At 46.8% G+C, this 20,854-nt stretch overlaps 1 protein-coding gene across 3 annotated transcripts in view; it reads left to right on the forward strand.

The window, feature by feature from the left end:
* The window catches only part of RAB3GAP2 (RAB3 GTPase activating non-catalytic protein subunit 2), a 695,385-nt gene that overhangs the window by 667,645 nt on the left and 6,886 nt on the right, over window positions 1-20,854 (forward strand). For all 3 annotated transcript variants that reach the window (XM_069233869.1, XM_069233867.1, XM_069233868.1), the window contains one exon: window positions 2,699-2,857. In XM_069233869.1, coding sequence (XP_069089970.1) covers window positions 2,699-2,857 — 159 coding nt within the window. The remainder of the gene's footprint in view (window positions 1-2,698; window positions 2,858-20,854) is intronic.

Raw genomic sequence — 20,854 nt, forward strand, 5'->3', positions numbered from 1 at the left:
CCTGCGCATATGCGTCTCGTCCACAGCCCACCCAGCCTTCAAATTAGGGGAGCATCTTACCAGTCTTGTATGACTCATATCTGCCTCAGGGCCGGGGGTCATTCAAAGCCGGATCTCACAGTGCTCATACTCAATGAACATGAGAAAAAGAAAAAAGGAACAAGAACAATCATGCTTCTGCGCTTGTATGCTCCGCCTCCCTCTCACCTGAACGCCTCACCACTCCAATTGTATGGTCATCTCCGCCACTCACAGTCCAATCCCCATCATCCCACTTAACCTCTCGGGTCAAACCCAGTACTCTTATATATGCTGGGCACGTCAGCTCAGTAAATTCTGTAGACAGGATCTGAAGGAAAGGTCTCCATAACACACTGATGTCGCTTACCCTCTGCTTGGATGCCAAAGTCAGCTTTTCCTTTGCCAAAATAAACCATAATTTCTGGAGCCAGGACCCATATGTTGGCAACCTGTCTGTGCCCCATAGAGCAAGGATTGTCTGAAGGGCAGCATTAAGAGCCAGTGCCATCTGCCGTCCCCTTAACGAGCGAAGAGGAAACGTAATAGAGTTGGGTAAGCCCAGCAAGACATATGAGGGGAATCTAGGGATCTCTGTTTGAAACACCTTATCAATGTCATCTAATATGCTCGTCCAATATCGCTGCAGTTCGGGGCAGTGCCATAGAAGATGTACTAGCGTGCCCTGACTATCAGTTTAATCTGTATAACTACTACGGAAATGATTTACGGATCAGGATCCCCACACCCCCTGAACCACTTCATGGATTATGATTGGTATCACAACTGTATCGCCACAGAAAGCCACACTATGTGCCCAGCTGATGTCTCCTGCAGTAGAAGCACATCTGGAGATGATCGTCTGGCAGGCCGTAGTATAGGCCCCAGCTTGATCTTGTCATGGAACCCATTTACATTCCAGCAAAATATACAATACTTTTTTGTCACCGAGGCAGGCCATGTGCACTCTGGTAGAATTTAAGGAACTAACTTCCGTCATGGTCTGCCAAAACCCAGTAAATCATGAAACCTATGAAAATATAATCATTAAAACACTTCCATTGAACTCCATCTTTCCTCAAGAAGCATGTTACAAAGCTCATACTTTGTACATCCACTGTAAACAAACTGTATAAACATTCCACCCCCCAATACGGTTCTATTAGACACCTCTCTAACTATTGCCACACCCCAGCTCAAGTCTTCAAGTAGGATACAACAAACCAGTGATGACTTCTTTCTTCCCCAGAACATTAAAGGCAATTCGAAATTCCAGAAACTAGGTAGGTTAATGAGAAGAGATTATGTGCAAGCATGTGAGCACCAGGATAGCTTGTGAAGAGACAAGCTATCCTGCCGACAGAGCAGAAGTCCTGATTATTCCTACAGGGGTCATGTTTTGCTGCCCTCACTTAGATCAGCCATCCAAGATTGCTTTTGATCAGCAAATTGCTCTCCGTCCTTAGTGTTGGGTCTGCTTGGGCCTCCCAGGACTCTTGTGGCCCTTCACATCACCTACAGTTCGGTGCCATAGATTGCCTCGATTTCTTTTCCTGTTCAGAGCACGAGGAAAAACACAAGTTCTGCAAGGTCTTCCAGGCAGCACATCAGTCCTGGGGACCTCATGCTAGTGCGTTCAGCTGTGTGCAGGATGTCGTTTGTGCACCATACCCTACCTGCAGGAGAAAGTTAGAAGGAGAGACTTAGACTGTCTGGCCTTCTCAAACAGGTACAAGGGCCGCACCATAAATGAATACAGTGTATGATTGATAATGAGTGTGGGAGGGCCCTCTGCCTTAGATTTTTCCCAGTTGCACCACTGCAAAGGAGGAAAAAGAAAACCTCTTGCTTCTCCCCATGGAGCCGCTTCTCTGGATCAGACTGCTGTCTTGTTTTATATGCTGCAAAGTGGTCTTCCCGCCACCCTGCACCAGAGCCCAGGTCTTCTGCTTCAACCACTCTTCTTCGTACGAGGTGTGGACTGAGCTGGGGCTAACCATGCGGGATGTGTAGCAAAGGATGCTGACAGGTCTGCTCCAAGCTCACAGCCTTAATGTCTTCCTTGGGCCATTGTGACACACTAGCAGCCAGGGTGGTATCAAGGGGCTCCTCCAAGTTGTCAGGTAGTAGAAAGCCTTGAAAAGGCACTTTTGTTGTTCTGCCAACACTCTGGTGGAAGAATTGTGCAGGATTCCAAGGGCGGAAGGCTGAAGCTTGCTTCAGAGTACTCACCATGTTGGCCATTCTGTCCACAATCCTTTGACTTACAAGTTTTGGTTATGAAGGTTGGATTTGTGACTGGAGTTAGTTGCTGGATGGAATATGAATAAATGTTGCTAATCTAGACAAATATAGCAGCGGCTTGTGATTTCTTCCCAGCTTCACTTTGTGAGTCTTTCACATTAAAACAAAATAACCCACAGAGACAAATATTCAGAAAATGAGTTTTACAATTGTTAAGTATAGAACATTCACATTTCCTAGATATTCTATTTTCTTTGTTTCACGTGACTTCCTGTAGGTGGTATTGGTACTGGAATTGTTGTATAGTTTTCCCCTGGAAGCTCTAAAGGCAATCAATATGGAGAATATTATGATGTATGTACAAGAAATTCATAGAGAAAATTGTCTTGTTTTAACACAATGGTTTAGTCATCAAAATGTTTGATCTTGTTTGCAGGCCATCCTTCAGGTGTATGACAAAGAGGTGCTTGCATCCCAGCTGCTTGTGCTGACTGGACAGAGATTAGCCTATGCTTTACTGCACACTCAGACTAAGGAAGGCATGGAACTGCTTGCTAAGCTTCCTCCAACACTTTGTACTTGGCTTAAAGCGATGGTGAGTACCTATAACCAGTTTCTTTTTCATGTATAACTTTTATTATGAAGCGTGACAAACACTGCAAGACATGGAAGCACCAGCCCTGGGCTTTTCTCTGAGATGGAGTGAATTATTTGCTTCTGATGGATCCTTCTAACCACAGATATATGGCAGCAATTCCTGGGAAAGCCCTCATTGTAGGGCACTGGATGCAGATGGGGTTGCCCTGGGTTGACTAATTTTTGGGAAGGAGTCATCGTGAAGCTCAATGAGACTCTAAACTGATCACTGACCAGTACCCCTGACGTGCTTGTTGGACCTTTTTCCCTAGACCAGCCCCCTCGGAGGGTTGGGAGTAGACTCCTGAATCTGGCACTAGCATTAGTCAAGCGGAGGATTGCCATGGCTTAGAAAGCACTGGGTGGTCTGCGACTGACCACCTGGGTGAAGGATGTAATGCTGTGGGCCCGGGCGGAAGGGAGAGCCTTGATGCGTGAAAAGGCAAGAGGACTCCGGTGCAGACCTATAGCACCACTAAGGTTCGAAGTAATAGATAACTGGGAATCCCAGTCTCCTAGTCCCCTTCTCACATGGCAACAGCTATCAAGTTGCTGAAGTTTACAGTAGCACATAACCACCCTACAGGTCCATCACATCTAACAGATGGGCCCTTCAAATTGTTCAGCATAGCTGTGCCCTACCCTTTCTTTCTGCCAACCCTTCCCTCCACATCAGAGCAAATCTCAGTGGAACACCTGTCCAGTCTATCGCTAGCGGTGCGAGAAATACTTTCCAAAGGAGCTATCGCGAGGGTTCCAGAGTTGGAAATGGGGAAGGGTTACTACTCTTGTTACTCCCTTGTGCCGAAGAAGGATGGTGTCCTTTGGCCCATCTTAGACCTTCAACCTCTGGAAACCTTCCTGTTGAATGTCAAAGTGCTCACACTGGGCTGGGTTCCTGTCTGTCTTGGATCCGAGGGACTGAATTGTGTCCTTGGATCTGTAGAATTCTTATTTTCATATACTGTCCTGCAGATGTTACCTACAGTTTAAGTGGATTTTCAATTTGCTGTGCTCCCCTTCGGCCTCACCAGTGCCCCTTGAGTTTTCACAAAAGTGATGATGGTGGTTGCTGCCCATAGTTGGAGGTCAGGAATACCAGTTTTCCCCTACCTCAATGACTAACTGTTGAAGGCAGTTTGCTACAGTCGGTTGTAAACCACCTCCAGACAATGACGAACCTCCTGACATTGTTGCGGTTCATGATGTAACATGGATTTGTAGAGCGCAAACATGTCACCCGTGAGGGTATTAATGCCCTGAGTAGGAGCAGACAGTGCAAGAAGGTCCACTTGAAGAGCCAGGTTTTCACTTTCTTGCGAAACTCCATAACAGATGTAGCTGTCCAGATGTGCTGGGGAAGGTCAATCCAGGATTTGGCCGTCAAGTAAGGGAAGGCCCTGTCTCCTGTCTTACTTCTGTGAATAAGGGGGTGTGGGCAAGTGTAAGTAATGAAGAGTGGAGGTATTTTGTAGTTGGTTGATGGAAGTGTAGTTGGTGGTTGAGGTAGGTGGGACACAGGTTGTGCAGAGCCTTGTAGGCATGGGTGAACATCTTGAACTGGCAACATTTCTGAATGAGGAGCCCGTGAAGTTGTTGGAGGTGAGGTGTGATGTGCATGCAGCAATGAAGATTGAATACTAGTCTGGCAGTGGCATTTTTGATGATTTTCAGCTTGTGCAGCAGCAGGTGTGCAGAGGTGCCAAAGTAGAGGGCATTGCCTTAGTCCAGTCTGTTTGTACTGACGGGCCTGGGTAACAGTCTTTCGGGTGTTTTTTAACGATTTTTCTAAGCATACCGAGCATGTGAAAGTCCTTGGGGCTGCATTGATCTTATGTCTCATGGTGAGGTCAGTGTCCAGGATGAGGCCCAGTTTTTGGGCGTGGGCAGAGGTTTGGGGGTGAGGGCTAGTTCTCGGGGCTACCAAGTAGAGTCCCAAGGTGAGCTTTTGTTGCCAAATATCAGGACCTCCATCTTTTCAGCGTTGAGTAAGATGCAGTTACCCCTCATCCAGTTGGCTACTTTGGTCATGCGTGTTTTGAAGTTATTTATGGTGGTGTTTGTGGCTTCTGAGAAGGATAGGATGAGTTGGGTGTTGTCGTAAGAGATGATATTGAGTCCATGGGTCCGTACGATGCTCGCAAGAGAAGTCATGAACGTGTTGAAGAGCATGGGGCTGAGCGAAGAGCGTTGCGGTGCTCTGCAGATTAGGTCCTTGGGGTTCTGAGGTGAATGAAGAGCTGACGTTTGATTACCTTTTCTATGACTTTGGCTGTGGAGGGAAGCAGGGAAGATGGGTCCATAGTTGCCGAGAGTTTTGGGGTCCCAGTATGGTTTCTTGGGGACCAGGGTGACTTCTGCTTATTTCCAGGCATCCGGGAAGGTGTCTTTAGCAATAGAGGTGTTGAGACAGTTTTGAGTACTGTGCTTATCATGGGTCTTCCTAGGTTGAAGAAGCGTTGGGGGCATGGGACATTTGAGCCCCGAGTGAATGGATGCCATTATAGTTACTGTGTCTTCGTTGGTCAGCAGGGTTCACGCAATGAGAGGGGTAACCGTAGTGGTAGAGGTCGGAGGTTAGAGGGGGACGGTAGGTTGCGGGTTCCTGTAGATTGTAGATATCTTGTTATGGAAGAAGTCAGATAGTTAGTGCCAGAGTTCTTGTGACAGGGTGATGGAGTTGAAAGTGGCTGCAGGATGGGTGAATTCCTTAACAATGGTGAATAGTTCTTTGTATTTATTACTTGTTTCAATCCTCTGTTCAAGAGCTTTCTTCTTGTTCTCTTTCAACTTGTGGTGGTAACTCCTGAGTTAGCTCTTGAAGGCATTCTTGGAGGCAGGCTCTTGTGAGGTTCTCCATTTTCTCTGTTACTGTTTACATCTTCTCTTGGACTCTGAGTACACTGATGTACCAGCTCGCTTTTTTGTATGTTCTCTTCGGGTTGGCGTTTATGTGGGGTGCGAGGATGTTGGCCCAGGTGATTATCCATTTATTTATTGAAACAGTCTCTATGTTACTGTTGGTGTTGCGGGAGAAGGTCAGGGAGTGGAGCTGAAGGGTTTTAAGCCATGCAACTTCAGTCACATTCTTCTAGCTCCAGCAGGGGGTGCAGTGTCAGTGTGGAGGGTGTGGTTGAGATGTTAAAGTGTAAGATGAAATAGTCCAACCAAGTGAGCGGGGAGATGTGGCTGATCTTGATTTTGTGACTGGAGGTAAAGATGGGGTCCAGGGTGTGCCCTGCGGCATGCTTGGGCCGCTTCACGAACTGAGTGAAGCCGATATTTTGTACGCTGACTAGTAGGTCTGTAGTGTTGGAGTTTGTGGGGTCATCAAGATGGATGATGAGGTCGCCTAGGAATAAGAAGTCTTTGGAGTTTATAGCAAAGGGGGTGATGAGGTCGGTGAGGAGGTTGCGGAAGTTGCTCTAGGATCAACAAGTCAAAGACACATCTGTCTCCTTTGGGGAAACCTTATTGCATTGAAACTGCCCTGGATATAGTGTAGTTAAGTGCCTACCTTAGTTGCAATGAGTCAGTGACTTTCAGGCTATGATCCCAATATTTCAGCCACGCTCCTGGGTCTTAGTGAGAATAGCTCTGAGGCTTCTTGGCCTATTAGCCTCCTGCTTCCTCCATCTCGACTCCTTCATTTGGCATATGCAGGCTCTGCAATGAAATCTAAAGTTCCATTGAGGCTAGCATCAAGGAACTCTATTGAATGCTGTTCACATCTCGATGGAGACTGCACATGAACTGCAATGGTGGCTACTCGACCACAGTTGAACTGACAGTTCCCTTTCTCACCCACATCCAATGGTGGTGATGGAAGCATCACTTCTGGGTTGGGGATGTCATTTTGGGGAGGTGGAGATTGCAGGAGTCTGGTCTTCAAAGGAAGCAAGACTCAATTTCAACTTGCTGGAGTACAAGCCGTTCACTTGGCCTGTGAAGGCATTTCTGCTACCCATCAGTGGTAGGCTGTTGCATGTTTTCAAGAACAACACCACTTCCAAGTGGTATTGCAGTAATCAGGGAGGAGTGGGGTCCTTTTTTATGAGGCGTTGCTCCTCTGGCTTTGGTTGGAGCATTATGGCATCCTTTCTCATCATGAACCACCTGGTAGGGTCTTTGAATGCCAGAGTGGACATGCTCAGCACATCGTATCTGGTGGACCACAAATGGTGACTACGCCCCGGGGTGCTGCAGTGTTACTTTCAGCCTTAGGGTGACCCTGACTAGATCTTTTTATTACTATTGAGAATTGGCACTGTCAAACATTTTGCACATTGGGGCTTCCACAAGAACATTCACTAGGAGATGTATTCTGGTTGGAATGGAGCTAAGGACTCCGATACGCTTTCCCAGCTCTTCCTCTCCATCCTGAGTTCTGAAAAAGACCAGGAATGACCTAACACAAGTCATTTTAATGGCTCCGCATTGGTCGAAGAGAGTGTGGTACCCAGAGCTTCTTGGCATGAGCACTTGTTCTTCAATCAGGTTGCCAGTTCAAGAAGACCGCCTGTCTCAGCAATAGCGCAAGGGCTTCACTTGAATTTACAGAATCTCCACTTCTGTACATGGAGGCAGTTTACTGTGGTTGATTGCCATCAGAAGTAATAAATGTCACCCTTGTCACCAGACGTCCATCCAAAAAGTCCATTTATGACTGGAAATGGGACAAGTTTGTCTTAGTGTGGTGATGGGACGATTGTTGCTTTGCAACCCAAGCTGTTAGATGTTCTTTTTTAGGTTTTGATTTTGGCCCACCAAGGCCTTGCAGTGGGCACCATCATGGGTTATAATCCCTTCCAGCCTTTTTCCATTTGCTGGACCAACCATACTTGTTCAAATCTCCTGTTGTGATAAGGTTTATAAAAGGCTTGACACATTTTCTAAATTATTTGTGAAAACCACAACGTGACCTTCTTTTTGTCTTAAGGTTTCTCAGGTGCACGCCCTTCGAGCCTATGTGTAGTTGCTCCATGCATTTCTTGACTTTAAGGACAATCTTTCTCTTTCCAATTATTTCAGCTTGTCACATGAGTGAGCTTCAGGTACCATCTGTGCATCCTCCCCACTGAACTTTTTTTCCCAGAAAAACTTGTGTTGAGAACTTGCGTGGCTTTATTGCCATATGTTGTGGCCTCTTTCCATGTTGGACAATCTATCACCTGCATAAATTTTTTGCCTCTCATCCCGCAAAAGAGGAGGAGAGGGTTCATTTTCTGGACCTCCAAAGAGCTTTAAGCTTTTATAGTTGTAATACCAGAGAACACCATGGGGACGATAACATTTTTGTGAGATTTTCTGGGGCGAAGAAAGGGAAGGCTGTGTTGAAGACAACCCTATTGAGGTGGAGAGTCCTCTGCATCAAGATTTGATAAGCACTCGCTAAAAAGCAGCAACTGGAATGTCTGAGATCCCACTTCACCAGAGCCAAGGCTGCTACCACTGCATTGACAGTGTCACATGGTGTGCCTGACCTTGACATCTGCCAAGCTGCAACGTAGGATTCCATGCATATGTTCGCAAAGCACTACTGCCTTGACAGTCAGGCCCAGCGAGAAGGACATTTCACCCAATCTGTACTTCAAGACTTTTAGTCTGAATCTAATTCACAGACCCTCCACCTGAAGAGGTACTGCTTCGGTATCCATGCTGAGATGAGGACTCTGCGGTTAGAAGAATCCATCAGAAGAATGTGTTATTTACCTTTGAAAATACTCTGGTGGTTACTCTGTTACAGATTCCACACTGCCTCTCACCTCCCAGTTTTCAAGAGTTGCCTCTTTTTGCATCTAAGAAGGTCCCAAGTTAGGAATCCGCTTACTAGTACTACCACACATAAAGGCTCCGGGAGTAAGGGCGTGCAGAGATACAAGCAAGAAAATCACATTAGCACGCAAGTGAGCTCTTATGTGTGGCAGTGCTCTGTCACTACCAGGGTGGAACAGTGTCACCATGGAACCACACAGCACTATCCAGTAGTACGCTGGAGCATTATTGGTGAAAGTTTTCCAGATTCAGGCTGATGCCTGAGGAGAATTGTAAGGTGAGGAATCTGCACTTAGATCAAGTGTCCACAGCGTTTAACACAGAAAATGAATACACATGAATTATTCAGCCCTGGCAAAGCGTACTCTGAAGTGAGACTTAAAAGTGACGGAGTTACCTGACAGTCTCAAAGCTCTGAAATCATAAGAGGGACTGGGACACTATAATTTCCCATGTTTAGCGGTAAACTAAAAATATTTAGGCGCGCTGGCAGTTTCTGTGCCAAGTCCTAAGTAACTTGATGTTAGAAGCATGTGTGGCTGAAGATACATGTGCTGTGCATTCTCCTGCCATCTAGTGTTCGGTCCGAAAGTGTGCAAGTTGTTTTTCTTTGAAGAAATCTTTCGAATCAAGAGGCAAAGTGACTTCTCCTCTCAGTGATAATGTGCATAGGCATCAGCTCCATTGTTAAATTGTTTTCTTTCTGCCATCAGGTTCAGATGTGTTCTTCGGCACTCCAGTTCAAAACTGTTTTAGTCTCTATACCCGTTGATATTGTTTTCGAATTCATTCCATTGTCATGCATTGAAAAAAGGAGAAAACCATTGCCCGTTGATTCAGCGTGCTCCGCTCTCAGCCTTCAGGCCTATTCTCACCTCATTGGTTCCGACCACCTATGCGCTGCTAATGGAACGGACTCCATTTTGCTTCTGTCCCAGCTACCATGAGAAATACCTGTGGACCGACCTCCATTAGGTTAGCAACCTGTGCCTGTTTCCTGATCATAAGGAAGGGTACTGTGAGGCCTATTGATTGTTTCAATCGAAGAAAACTTTGCGGGATCGTCAGGCGCATCACAGAGAGATGAAACGTAAATATACTGAAGAGACGCTCGACATCTTAGGCCAACAAGATGTCAAAGACGAAGAGGAAGAACTACACAAGTCCTCGGCAGCTGAGGAAGAGGCCTTTTCCATCCAGGACTCCGGCTCCAACTCCAACCTTGTGATATGTCTACAGATGCGCAGGAACTTCCTCCGGGACAGCATACAGTGAGTACCCCTGACCTAGAGACACTCTGTTCGGACCTAAACTATGGCTCATGGGCCACCACTGCCAACAGGTTATGGTATGCACTGACCACCTGCTAAGGAAGGCCCGGCCTCAAGCTCGGAACCAAAAGCAAAGCCAAAACCTCCCTCATTGCTGAACCGACCATCTACCTCATCCGCATCAAGCACCCCGGCCTCGACCACTTCGGCTACGAGTACCTCAGCACCAAAACTGAAATCTATTTCGCACTGAAACCCTCCATACCAGCACCGACATTGGCTCCAGAACTCATCCTCCAAACCATGCAGGAGAGATTCAATCCCAACATGAAGAAACTGCATATACAGCTTCTCACTGGTGGGATTTTAGCGAAAGCAGTGCATCTGACGCCTCTACCATCAAAGTTCCAACTCTCCTTTGAAGGGGGCTATAGACTTACCAGTGCCTCCTAGCCGGAAGAAGAAGACCATAGCAAACAGCCCTCTGCAGCCTCCTCTGCCTGCTTCTCCACCACCTCATTCACTCCCTTCATCATACTACTCACATAGTGATTTAGGGGGCATTATACCACAGGCCTCCCCACAGTCATACACTAGGGATCATGGGGCATAAGATGATGCAGTTCAGCATCCCACAGATCCTTGGGACAGCTATGAAATTGATCCCCCGGATGATACTTGCCCAGACCTCTACCCAGCTAAGCTATCGCCTCCTGATGATGCAACATATTTTCAAGAACGGATCAATAGGGCGGCAGCATATCACCAGGTACCTTTACACAAGGAGCCCATTGAAGATTATTTTCTCTACGAAACACTCCAGCACCACTAGGACATGTCCATAACTTCATATGTTGAAGGGGATGCTCCACCACTCAGATTATATTTTTAGAGACCCAGTGCAGGCATGCATCATTAAACAACGGTTCAATAAAAAGTATAAAGCAAGGCCAACTCCCCACAGACTCACTGGTGGTATTGAATGCTGATAAGAGGGCCAATTCCCAAGACCACAGCAGATGCTGCTCCCCCTGTTATATAGTACAAACTCATTGGCATTTCAGGAAGGAGTGCGGCAGCACAAGTCCCCAGTCATAGGCAAATTCCCAACACCCAAAGTTTTTTGACAAGCTGTGACAGGGCACATTAGGATAGAATCGAGGAACTCCTCCAACACCTCCCTGAGGGGTACAAGAAAATGGGTCTTGATATTTTGTCCAGGAGGGAGATTGATATCAAATAATTCAGTCAGGTGTGCACTTGACTCGGCAGAAACAGTTGCCAGGAGCATCAATACTAGTGTGCTGCTGCGTAGACACGCTTGGCTACACATATTTGGCTTTATGCCATAGGTGCAGCGAATACTGTTGACTGTCCCATTCGACAAGGAACATCTGTTTGGTCCCCAGGTGGATCAAATATTGGAAAAGATGAAAAAGTATATAGAGGTGGCTAAATCAAAAGGGATGCTCCAAACCCCCACTCCTTGTGGCTCCTTTCAGCATCCCACATACAAACTGGGCACCAAAACTATACCGTCAGATGCCTCTACCTCCTCCTATAGGCAACATCAGACTTCCCCTTCAAGGGGATATTATAGATGCACATATAGAGGAAACAATTCCAAGGGACGTGGAAAGGGTGCCTCCACTCGAATCGCACTCTCCACATCCAAGTAGTGACTCACTTCTCATTCCCGTGACCATTTAACACCTGTTGGGGGATGACTACAACATTTCTCGAACAGAATATTTTACCTATCGGTCAAGCATCTGTTTGTAGCATGTGCCCGCCCACCTCCCTGGACACCTGTGGCCATTGCAGTTCCATCTTATAATTTCTTATTCATGGACATCTCTTTACTGATACTTACTTACACTTCATTCTCACCTGACTGTGGGATCAATCTAACAAGCCTTGGCAAAGGCAGTAGTTGCAGAAAAAGAGTGGCAGAACTGCCGGGGACCAGGAAGGTCCGAGGGGACTCAACCCAAAGAGGGGAGTGCCTGGCAACCCTCAGCAGAAGTCGAGGATGCAGCCCCCACAGGCAACAGGCACAGGAGTCGCAGTGAGGTCCACTCAGCACACCTGGAAAGGACTTCCACGTCGCTGGAGCAGCAGGCAGGATACTATGCGTTACAGAGAAGAGTGGAAGCCGGGGCTACAAGGTGCCTGAAGATCCCTTGGAAGAATAGCCAACATCTTTGGTAGCAGCAAGAGTCGTTGTGCATAGGGGTACTGTCCTGCAAGGAGAGGCAAAGACTCACAGCCTCCAAAGTTGGACAGCTGTTAGAGGGGACCAGGGGACCACTCAAGACCACCAACTGTGTTGCAGAATCCACACAGAGTTGCAGAATAGAGAGGACCCACGCGGCCGGTTGTCGTTGCAGTTGGTGCCTGCAGATGTAGACAGCCTCATTTTTTTACGTAAACAGAGTTCTGATATTCAGAAGTTCAGGCAGGAGTGTTTCAGGAGAATGGGCGATCTGTTTGGATCAGACTCTTGACCACCTTGGATTTTCAAATCATCTGGCCCAAGGCTTTGGTGATCAAGATAAGGACACTGAGGGGACAACCTGTTGCCTAAAGAAAAGAGTAAAGAAGTCTCATCTGATTCTCTCTCAGTGTATTCAGTTCAATGGGCACACTTTTCGACACAACCCTTCTCCGAGTTTATACCTCTGGCAAGTTGTCACCGGTCCGATCAGCAGACAGGCAGTTTGGTGTTGCATCTGATAGGGATGAATCCTTAGGTGGGACTCAAGATGCTTCCCCTGCGGGATTAAAATGTCAGTGGAATCAATTTCTGATGGCTACGTCAAAACACAGATTCCTCACCTTATGAATATATCTAGGCACCAGACCGAATCTGGAGATTTTCATCAGCTATTCCCTCATGCTATGGTAGGTGGGCGTGAGCAGTTCTGTTGGGTCTGTCATGCTTTGGATGTGATGTCAGGGTGCCCTACATAACTCACCTTTGTGTGCTGATGTCAATTACTTTCTTTCCGTGCCTTCCAATTCAGATCCAGGGCTCGCTATCTTGAATTCTGAAATGCCTGACAGACCTTTTTCTTCAAGGGATATGTCAGCAGTGCGGGCTGCCCGGAAAACTACCTGATTCAGATTTAGGAATAGGTTGTAGGCACGAGAAGTGAGCTGTCATCAGCTTATCTGGCAGGGAGACAGAATCTGATGACGATTCCTTGAGTAGAATGGTTTGCGGCGATCACGTGTGGAAGCTTCTCTAGATGGTGGTAGACCTTTTTTATTTTTGGACTACTCAGTATGTAAATCATTTTGCCATAAAGAGTAAGTGCAGGCAATTTTTCTTCGTGGAGTTTCAGATAGGGTAGACAATGGGAAATGCACTAATGCTAGAGAGGAAATTGCCAATCCAGTACTCTTGTCTGTAATGTCCTCTGATTTCAAGAGTGGTGCAGATGCCTTGTCATTACAAGGCACACATTCTTCTCATCGCACTAGATTGTGCCAGGAGGAAGTAGCATCCGGATTAATTGAACCTCAATAGCAGATGCCCATTTTGGCTTCAGCTGAAAGTAGTCCTCTCTGGGGGGAATGGGGTAAGTTTTTTTTCATTCCAACTTGGAGACATTAAATCTGACAGCGTCCTCTGTATCTGAAGAAGTGTTGAATGTTTTGCTGGCATAAGGCATCTTCCAACCAAAACTGTATTTTGCATTAGATGGAGGATTTTTACACTTTGTGGCACTCCAATTCTATCGAGCCAGATTCTTAAAATGATAGCTTCTACATCAAAAAATGGGCTTTAATATTGGTACAGTGGAAGAACATTTATTTCGCCAGCCAAAAGTTATTTATTTAAGTTGCCTTTGCTTGTTAGATTTTAGAAAGGTTTACAAAACAGATTCCCCTCCACTACTTTCATAGTGCTGGAAAGGGATTCAAATTTAGTGCTGACGTTCTTGATTCGTCCTCCTTTTGAATCCCTTCATGCTTGAGCCTTGAGATTGTTGTCATGTAAGATTTATTTTCTTTTAGCCATCCCTTCTGCTAAGAGAGTTTGTGAATTTAAGGCTTTGTCCTCTTCTTTCCCTAGCAGTTAATAAGAATATTGCTACATTCAAAGTGTCTTCTTATTAACCTGTATCTAATCTTTTTAAGGAGAACAGCAACTGTTTAGGTTGGGCTTGAGGTCAGTTAGCCTTTACATTAGTTGGACAAGTAATACATGGTGTTTAATTGTGTGTTCATTGCTTGTGAGTATATCAAGCTAGGCAGATCTCTTCACAAGCAAACTCTTTCCAGATAGATTTGTCTTTAAGCTGCAGAGAGAGCCAGCATTGTACAGACACTATGGGGGTTATTCCAACTTTGGAGGAGGTGTTAATCCGTCCCAAAAGTGACGGAAAAGTGACGGATTTACCACCAGCCGTATTACGAGTCCATTATATCCTATGGAACTCGTAATACAGCTGGTGGTATATCCGTCACTTTACCGTCACTTTTGGGACAGATTAACACTCCTCCAAAGTTGGAATAACCCCCTATGTTTTCTTGCAGATTAACACTGTTACACGTTTGTTGGCAAGATTCCTGTTGGACATGGGTCTGCTGAGGGAATTTCACTGAAACGTTTTGCTTTTTTCTCCCAGTTTTCTCCCCTTAGGGTTCTGGGCACTTCCCCACTGCCAGGCAGTGAACAAGTGGGCACGCCCATCCAACCTATGATAGGAAGGGGCGGGGCGGGACATGGATGAGGTACTGGACATGGATGAGGTACTGTACCCAGTAGGGCCCCGCAAAACAGGTACCACATATGCAGGGCATTTACGCCCCTAGTAACTAGGGGGACGTGCACTGTTGTGCCACCACCTAGGTGACCCTGTTAACCATGTCCTAGGACTATGGAAGAGGTCTGCAGGGGTGCTGGCACGCCTGCGTTCAGGATAGCAGTCCCGATGCAGGGACCAACTCTGAGCTGCCTTAAGCCTTCCCTGGAAGGCCCCGACGGAGGGGCTCATGGTAGGCAGAGGGCAGGGTGGGGATACATAGGTGCACCCTGTCTGGGCAGGAGAGTACTAAAGGAGGGATTGGACATGTCCATAAGTGGGGCAGTCCTCTACTAGTGGCTCTGGGCCATGGGCACTCTCCCCCCTGTGTGGGCCTGCATGTCTTCTCCTGGAGGAGAGTTGGCACTGGCCAGCATGTGTGGGTCCCGCCACGGCTGGGCCCAGGGTGTGCACAGAGGCAATGGGGCCTTCAGAGGTACTGAACCTGGCATACCAGGCCAGTGAGTGCACACTTACACAATGGGGGCCCATAGGAGCACCCATGTCAAGGGGCGCTGTATCATGTAATAAGCCGGGGGCTTCTGCGTGCCCAGGTGCACCTGAGTTAATACATGTGGGGAGCTTGGCATAGCTGCTGTCAAGATGCCTACTTGCACCAGGGCAACATATGCTTAAATGAGACTGGCACAACTCACCTGGGTGTGCAACTTGCACCCTGGGGGTGTTCCTATATAGGTACTGAAGCTGGCATTACTTGCTAGGGTGTGCACGGGTAGTCTAAGTTAGGAACGGAGCCTGATAGAACAGGCCAATATTGGTGCACTTGCACCTTTGTGGTGGCTTTAATGAAAATGTCCAAACATGCCCCTTCAGGCATGGGTGTGTGCCAGAGCATATGTGCCCTAGGGAGTGCCAAATACCCATGCGTGTTCGCACTACTTATGAGAGCTGCTCTGCTCATAAGGTAACATGGAAGAATGAGTCTTATAAAGTCTGGTTGCAATAGTGGATTGCAGGGGAGAAGCCTCATAATGTTTAGTATAGTTGAATTCAGAATGACAGACACCTTCTGATAGTAAAGGTGGTTTTGTCATCAATGCTCTAGAAATGCCACTTCTAGGAAGTGGAAACTTCTAAGTGCTGATAAGGTTCTGGTGCCTCGTATGATGCTGCTGGGTACAGCACTGAGCACTTTTCACGTGGGATCGTAACTGTCTGGGGTCACTTGAGTCTTCGTGTCCCAGACGTGGCATCTTCTGGTACAGGATGTGCAGGCCTACTAACCTGTTGTGTGCAAACTGGAAGTGTCTAGGGCGACTCAAGTCAGCAAGGGTCTCTCCTTTCCAGAGGTGCTGAAATTGGTAACTATTTGGTGACATCGAACTGTCTGGCAGGGCTGGGCACCTCTTTGTGTAACCGTGGCCCCAGTGACCCTCCACCTGGGTTTTGCAGACCTCTGAGTGAACCTCCAGCGGGGAGCCCTAACATCTCCTTCTTAATTGTTTACCAGCTGTTGTCTTTCCTTTCCTCCACCTTGACCCCAGAACCCTGAGAATTGTGACTTAGCTGCGAGCCGCCCAGTAACCAGGGAAAAGTTTGATGTAATCTCTGATTCATGGAGGGGCAGGATAGCCAAATCTGAATGGTGGGTGAAGAGTAGTTTGGGACCCAGGGAGCTTGCAAACAAAGTGGCATCCACTGTCCAGATATCAGGGCACGCATTAGGGTACCCCGAGCAAGTGCATGCAAGTGTGTGCATGCGCCGACTGATATCCATGGCACTACACAACTGTGCAGAGTGGATGTGCGGGAGTGAGTGCGGATGAATGCAAAGGCAGTACTGTAGTGCTGCTGGTCACGTTTATCCTGTCAGGGAGTTCTCGCAGTTGGCATTATGTCTTACTAGTGCTGCTTCGGCCGCAGTGCAACACGACAGTGTTGTAAACCTTTTATGTTCATTTTGCTGCTAATGTTGGGAAATAGGGTGCACCCTGAATTTATGTGTTACACTGAGGGTGAGTCTTGTGCTGTCCACATTTGGCACTTTATGTGGGTGCGGGGAGAGAATGGGACGTTTTCTTCATGTGTTCATTTAGTTGTAGTGTTTAACAAAGCTAGGCTTCATATCGTGACTTCCATTGCTAACTGGTGCATAGGCCCAGAGTGATCCCCAAACACTTATTAATCCGACAGGCCTTGTGCAAGCATATGTGGTCCTGACATATGTACATCAGGTACCAGTACAAAAGAATGTCAGACGGAAGAAGGACCTGAGTACAAGGAAGTAGACTGTGTATTGAGGTTTCAAGGATGCCATATCAGCCAGATGTCACTTAGCCCCCTGGAAGGATGCAGTCTGCCATTGGAAGGCATCTACCTGGCCTGTACCTAGAACATACTACTTTGGTCTATGTCAGGATTCAGGTTGCAGTAAAGTCTGGATTATCGACCCAGCACCCTCAAATACTGCCTCATGCCACATCCTGAAGCGTCTCCTCATCACATGCCACTGATGATGCTCCGAGTTCCAGTCCTCCTTTACTGTCTGTGCTCCAAACTCCAGCTGGCTGCAGTCTCAGTCTCTAGGGCTGCTACTCTGCATCTAGGACCACTGGCTTACACCTCACTTCAGCACCTCTGCTCTGGAAGAACAACAAAAAAGTGTTATATGGACACCTTTCTTTAATCTCAAACATTGGTAATTTACACAAGGTTGCAATGAAAAAAAACGTGGTCCTGCCCCATTAAGAACAGTCCCACCTTAACTGGCAACGCCTGACCACTCAGAATGGGAACACAAGCAACCACAGACTAGTGTCAGCATTTTAGGTCTAGTCAGCGAGGTGCAGCTTCAGTCCAGTGAGGATAGGACCGATGCCTGGGCATAACAGTCGTACTTGAAGCATCTCCAAAAATCAAGAAAAGCGACAGGTGGAATGCTTGAATTAATCTCAGCAAGGGGCTGCATGGCAGAGCATCTTGTGTTTTTTTTGTCTGCTATATCACTTTAAATGGAGATCAGTAATATGAAGAACTTGCTGCAGTAGGAACAGTGCAGCCTGAAGTGGCAAGCAGCAAAAGACCAGTTTTTGCCTTGCCAGTGAGTTGTAGCTCGAGTCCAGGGGGTCTCGCTGAGCCAGAGGAAGGCTCCATAAGACCAGAAAGGAGCTCCATAAGACCAGGGTGTCTCTGGATGAGGCTGGCAAAAAATATCCACAGATGGTTCACAACCCTTACGGATGGACAAACAATTTTACAAAATTGTTAAATGGAAGAAACCGATTTTAGGCTGAAGTGAACGTGTAAAATTTCATGTATTCGCACCACTTGCCGCTTTCTGTGGATACCATAAAAGCCATTCATAGCTATTACTGCCTGGCGATGGTTCGTAGTATAGAATGTGGTGCTGCAGAGACAATTGTGTGGGTCTTCTTTCACTGTGAGACCCTTGGCGAGGCATGATTGTCATGTTTCTTGTCTAGGACACGCTGTCTGGGGCTGGGGCATCCATATATATTTATTTTAGACTCACACTGAAATAAAAAGGGCAACTAAAACCAGTTGCAGCTAACAATGATTCCTGGGGGCGTGGCAGAGTGCGCGGGGGCGGTAGTGGGATTAAAAACATTTAAAAAAAATAAAAAATAAAAATCTTACCTCCTCTGTGCCACTCCTCTGCTGCACGCAGGCACAAGCTCCCAGCATGCCCTGCTGCCAATCCTGACACAGCTCAAAGCGCAGACTGGGAGCCTGTGTTGCTGGGCTGGATAGAGCCCTGTGCGCATGTGTGTTTCGCCCACCTGAGATGGCTGGCCAAACACATGCGCTCTGAGGCGAGTGCACAGTGCACTCCACTCATCACCCCGAATGCCCCGCCCCTTTCACAAGGAAAGGATAACAAACACAGTTTATTATCCTTTCCTTGTGAAAGGATTTGCAGCAGTTGATGCTGGTTGGGTGGTGGGGTGGGGTGGGGGTGGGGGGTCGGTGATGCTCCTCCACCCTTATGGAGGAGCTGCCCCTTACTAAAACTGGAATCTTCCTTTTTTCTTACTTACAAAGGAGATTATGCCTTTTACTTACGGGATATTATAAAGGTCAGACAGCCTTGGCTTGAGGAGACAAGGACGTTATAATCTCCCTGCCGTACAGAATCACTTCTTTCGAAGGCTCCACTAGGGTGACCACCTTTCTGTAAATTTCACGAACTACCTGTAATTGCGCCCTGCCATCCGTTTTCCGTGATGAAAGGTTTAACGGACGGAATTTGTCTGTAATTTTAGGCTTTCACCTAAAGGACAACGGATGGCAGGGCGAAATTACGGGCAGATTAGTTTCCCCAGCTGGATTGAAAGGAAGGGAGTCTCTTGTGCTCTGAGGGAGGGAGGGTCAGACAGATAGAAAACAGAGGGTCAGACAGATAGAATCCAGACCTTCTTGCCAGGGTATCTCCTTCCCTAAATAAATGCAAAGCTGGTAAATCTGCAAATGCAAAGGGGCTTGAAAACCTGCATTGACTTTATCCAAAGGAGTAACTTGAAGCTTTCGGATGGTAAAGATATTTTCTTTTAGAGAGGTACTGTAGTTGTGTTCCAAGGAGGGGTGTGGAGTGTGTGGTTTTAATGGAGTGTTATAAAAAATGTTAGTACTAGGTATAAACTGTATATTATTCAAATCGTTATTTGAGAAGCACTTTTTTTTATTTAACCAAAATGTATTTGCGCATTTTGTAGCAGCCTATATTATGATGTAATTGTATTTCTATAGTGCTTACTACTCTGTATGAGGTGTCTAATGCATGTTTAAAATAAGGACTTACACATTCACAGTTCTTCAGGAACCTCAGTACCTCATAGTATTAACAAACATTGGCAAAGCCAATAGGTCTCGTCTACGCAAGAGTTATTGGCTTTGCTAATGTGTTTTAGTCATTAGCCATGTTATACACCAGAGTGACTGCTGTTCAGCATGGCTAAAAGTTAGTGGCATAGTGGTGTGGAGTAGAGTGGCATAGGAGCAGTGGCGTAGAGCCCAGTGGTGCAGAGTACAGTGCAGTGGTGTGCAGTACAGTTTTTTAGAGTGCACTGGTGTTGAGTGCAGTGGCATAGAGTGGCATGGGGTAGAGTAGAGTGGGATAGAGTGTATTGGTGCAGAGTGTAGTAGTACAGAGTAGAGTGGTGTAGAGTACAATGGTGGCCAGTGCAGTGTTTCAGAGTAGAGTGTCAGCATGCAGTCATGTAGTGCATTGAACTAAAGTGCAGTGGTCAGGGTGGCATAGAGTGCAGTGGCGTAGAATAGATTGTTTCAGAGTAGTGTGTAGTTGCATAGAGTGGAGCGGTGCAGCGTAGAATGCAGTGGCACGTAGTGCAGTCGCATAAAGTATATTATTTCACAATAGAGTGAATTGGCTTGGAGTGGAGAGGTGCAGGGTAGAGTGGCGTTCCATAGAGTGGCATAGAGTAAAGTGGTGTAGAATGCAGAGGTGCAGAGTAGATTAGAGTGACGTACAGTGTATTGACGTAGAGTGCAGGGGTATAGAGTTGAGTGTTGCAGAGTAAAGTGCTCTAGCAAAGTGTGTATTAGCTTAGAGTGCAGTGGCGTACAATGCAGTGTTGCAGAGTGGCATAGAGTGGAGTTGTGCGGACTAGATTGGTGTTGCCTACACTGGAGTGGTATAGCGTGCAGAGGAGCAGAGCAGAGTGGTGTAGAGAGGCGTAAAGTGCATTGGCATAGAGTACAGTGGTACGGAGTAGAGAGGCATAGTGTGAAGTAGCATAGAGTGCAGTGGCACAATGTGGAGTGGTCAGAATGGAGAAGAGTGGCATGGCGAGGCGTAAAGTGGAGTGATACAGAGTAGGGTGCAGTGGCGTGGAGTGGTGCAGAGCAGAGTCGATTGGAGTATGCATGGTGTGGTAACACACTGCCATTACAGACAACACATTTTTGATTGAATTGACCATTACGTTTGCACTGATATACAGTTTTTCAAATCAAACTATAGTGTGTACAGATGATGAAGTGTGGAAATTGCCTCACCTAACGCAATGATTTGTTTTAATCATATAAAGGTATTTGTTTCCAGCACAGTTCAGAATTGACAAAAATGTGCTTCATTTGTCCTCCTAGTTCTGATAT

Source organism: Pleurodeles waltl, chromosome 5, assembly GCF_031143425.1.
Source record: "Pleurodeles waltl isolate 20211129_DDA chromosome 5, aPleWal1.hap1.20221129, whole genome shotgun sequence".
Lineage (NCBI taxonomy): Eukaryota > Metazoa > Chordata > Amphibia > Caudata > Salamandridae > Pleurodeles > Pleurodeles waltl.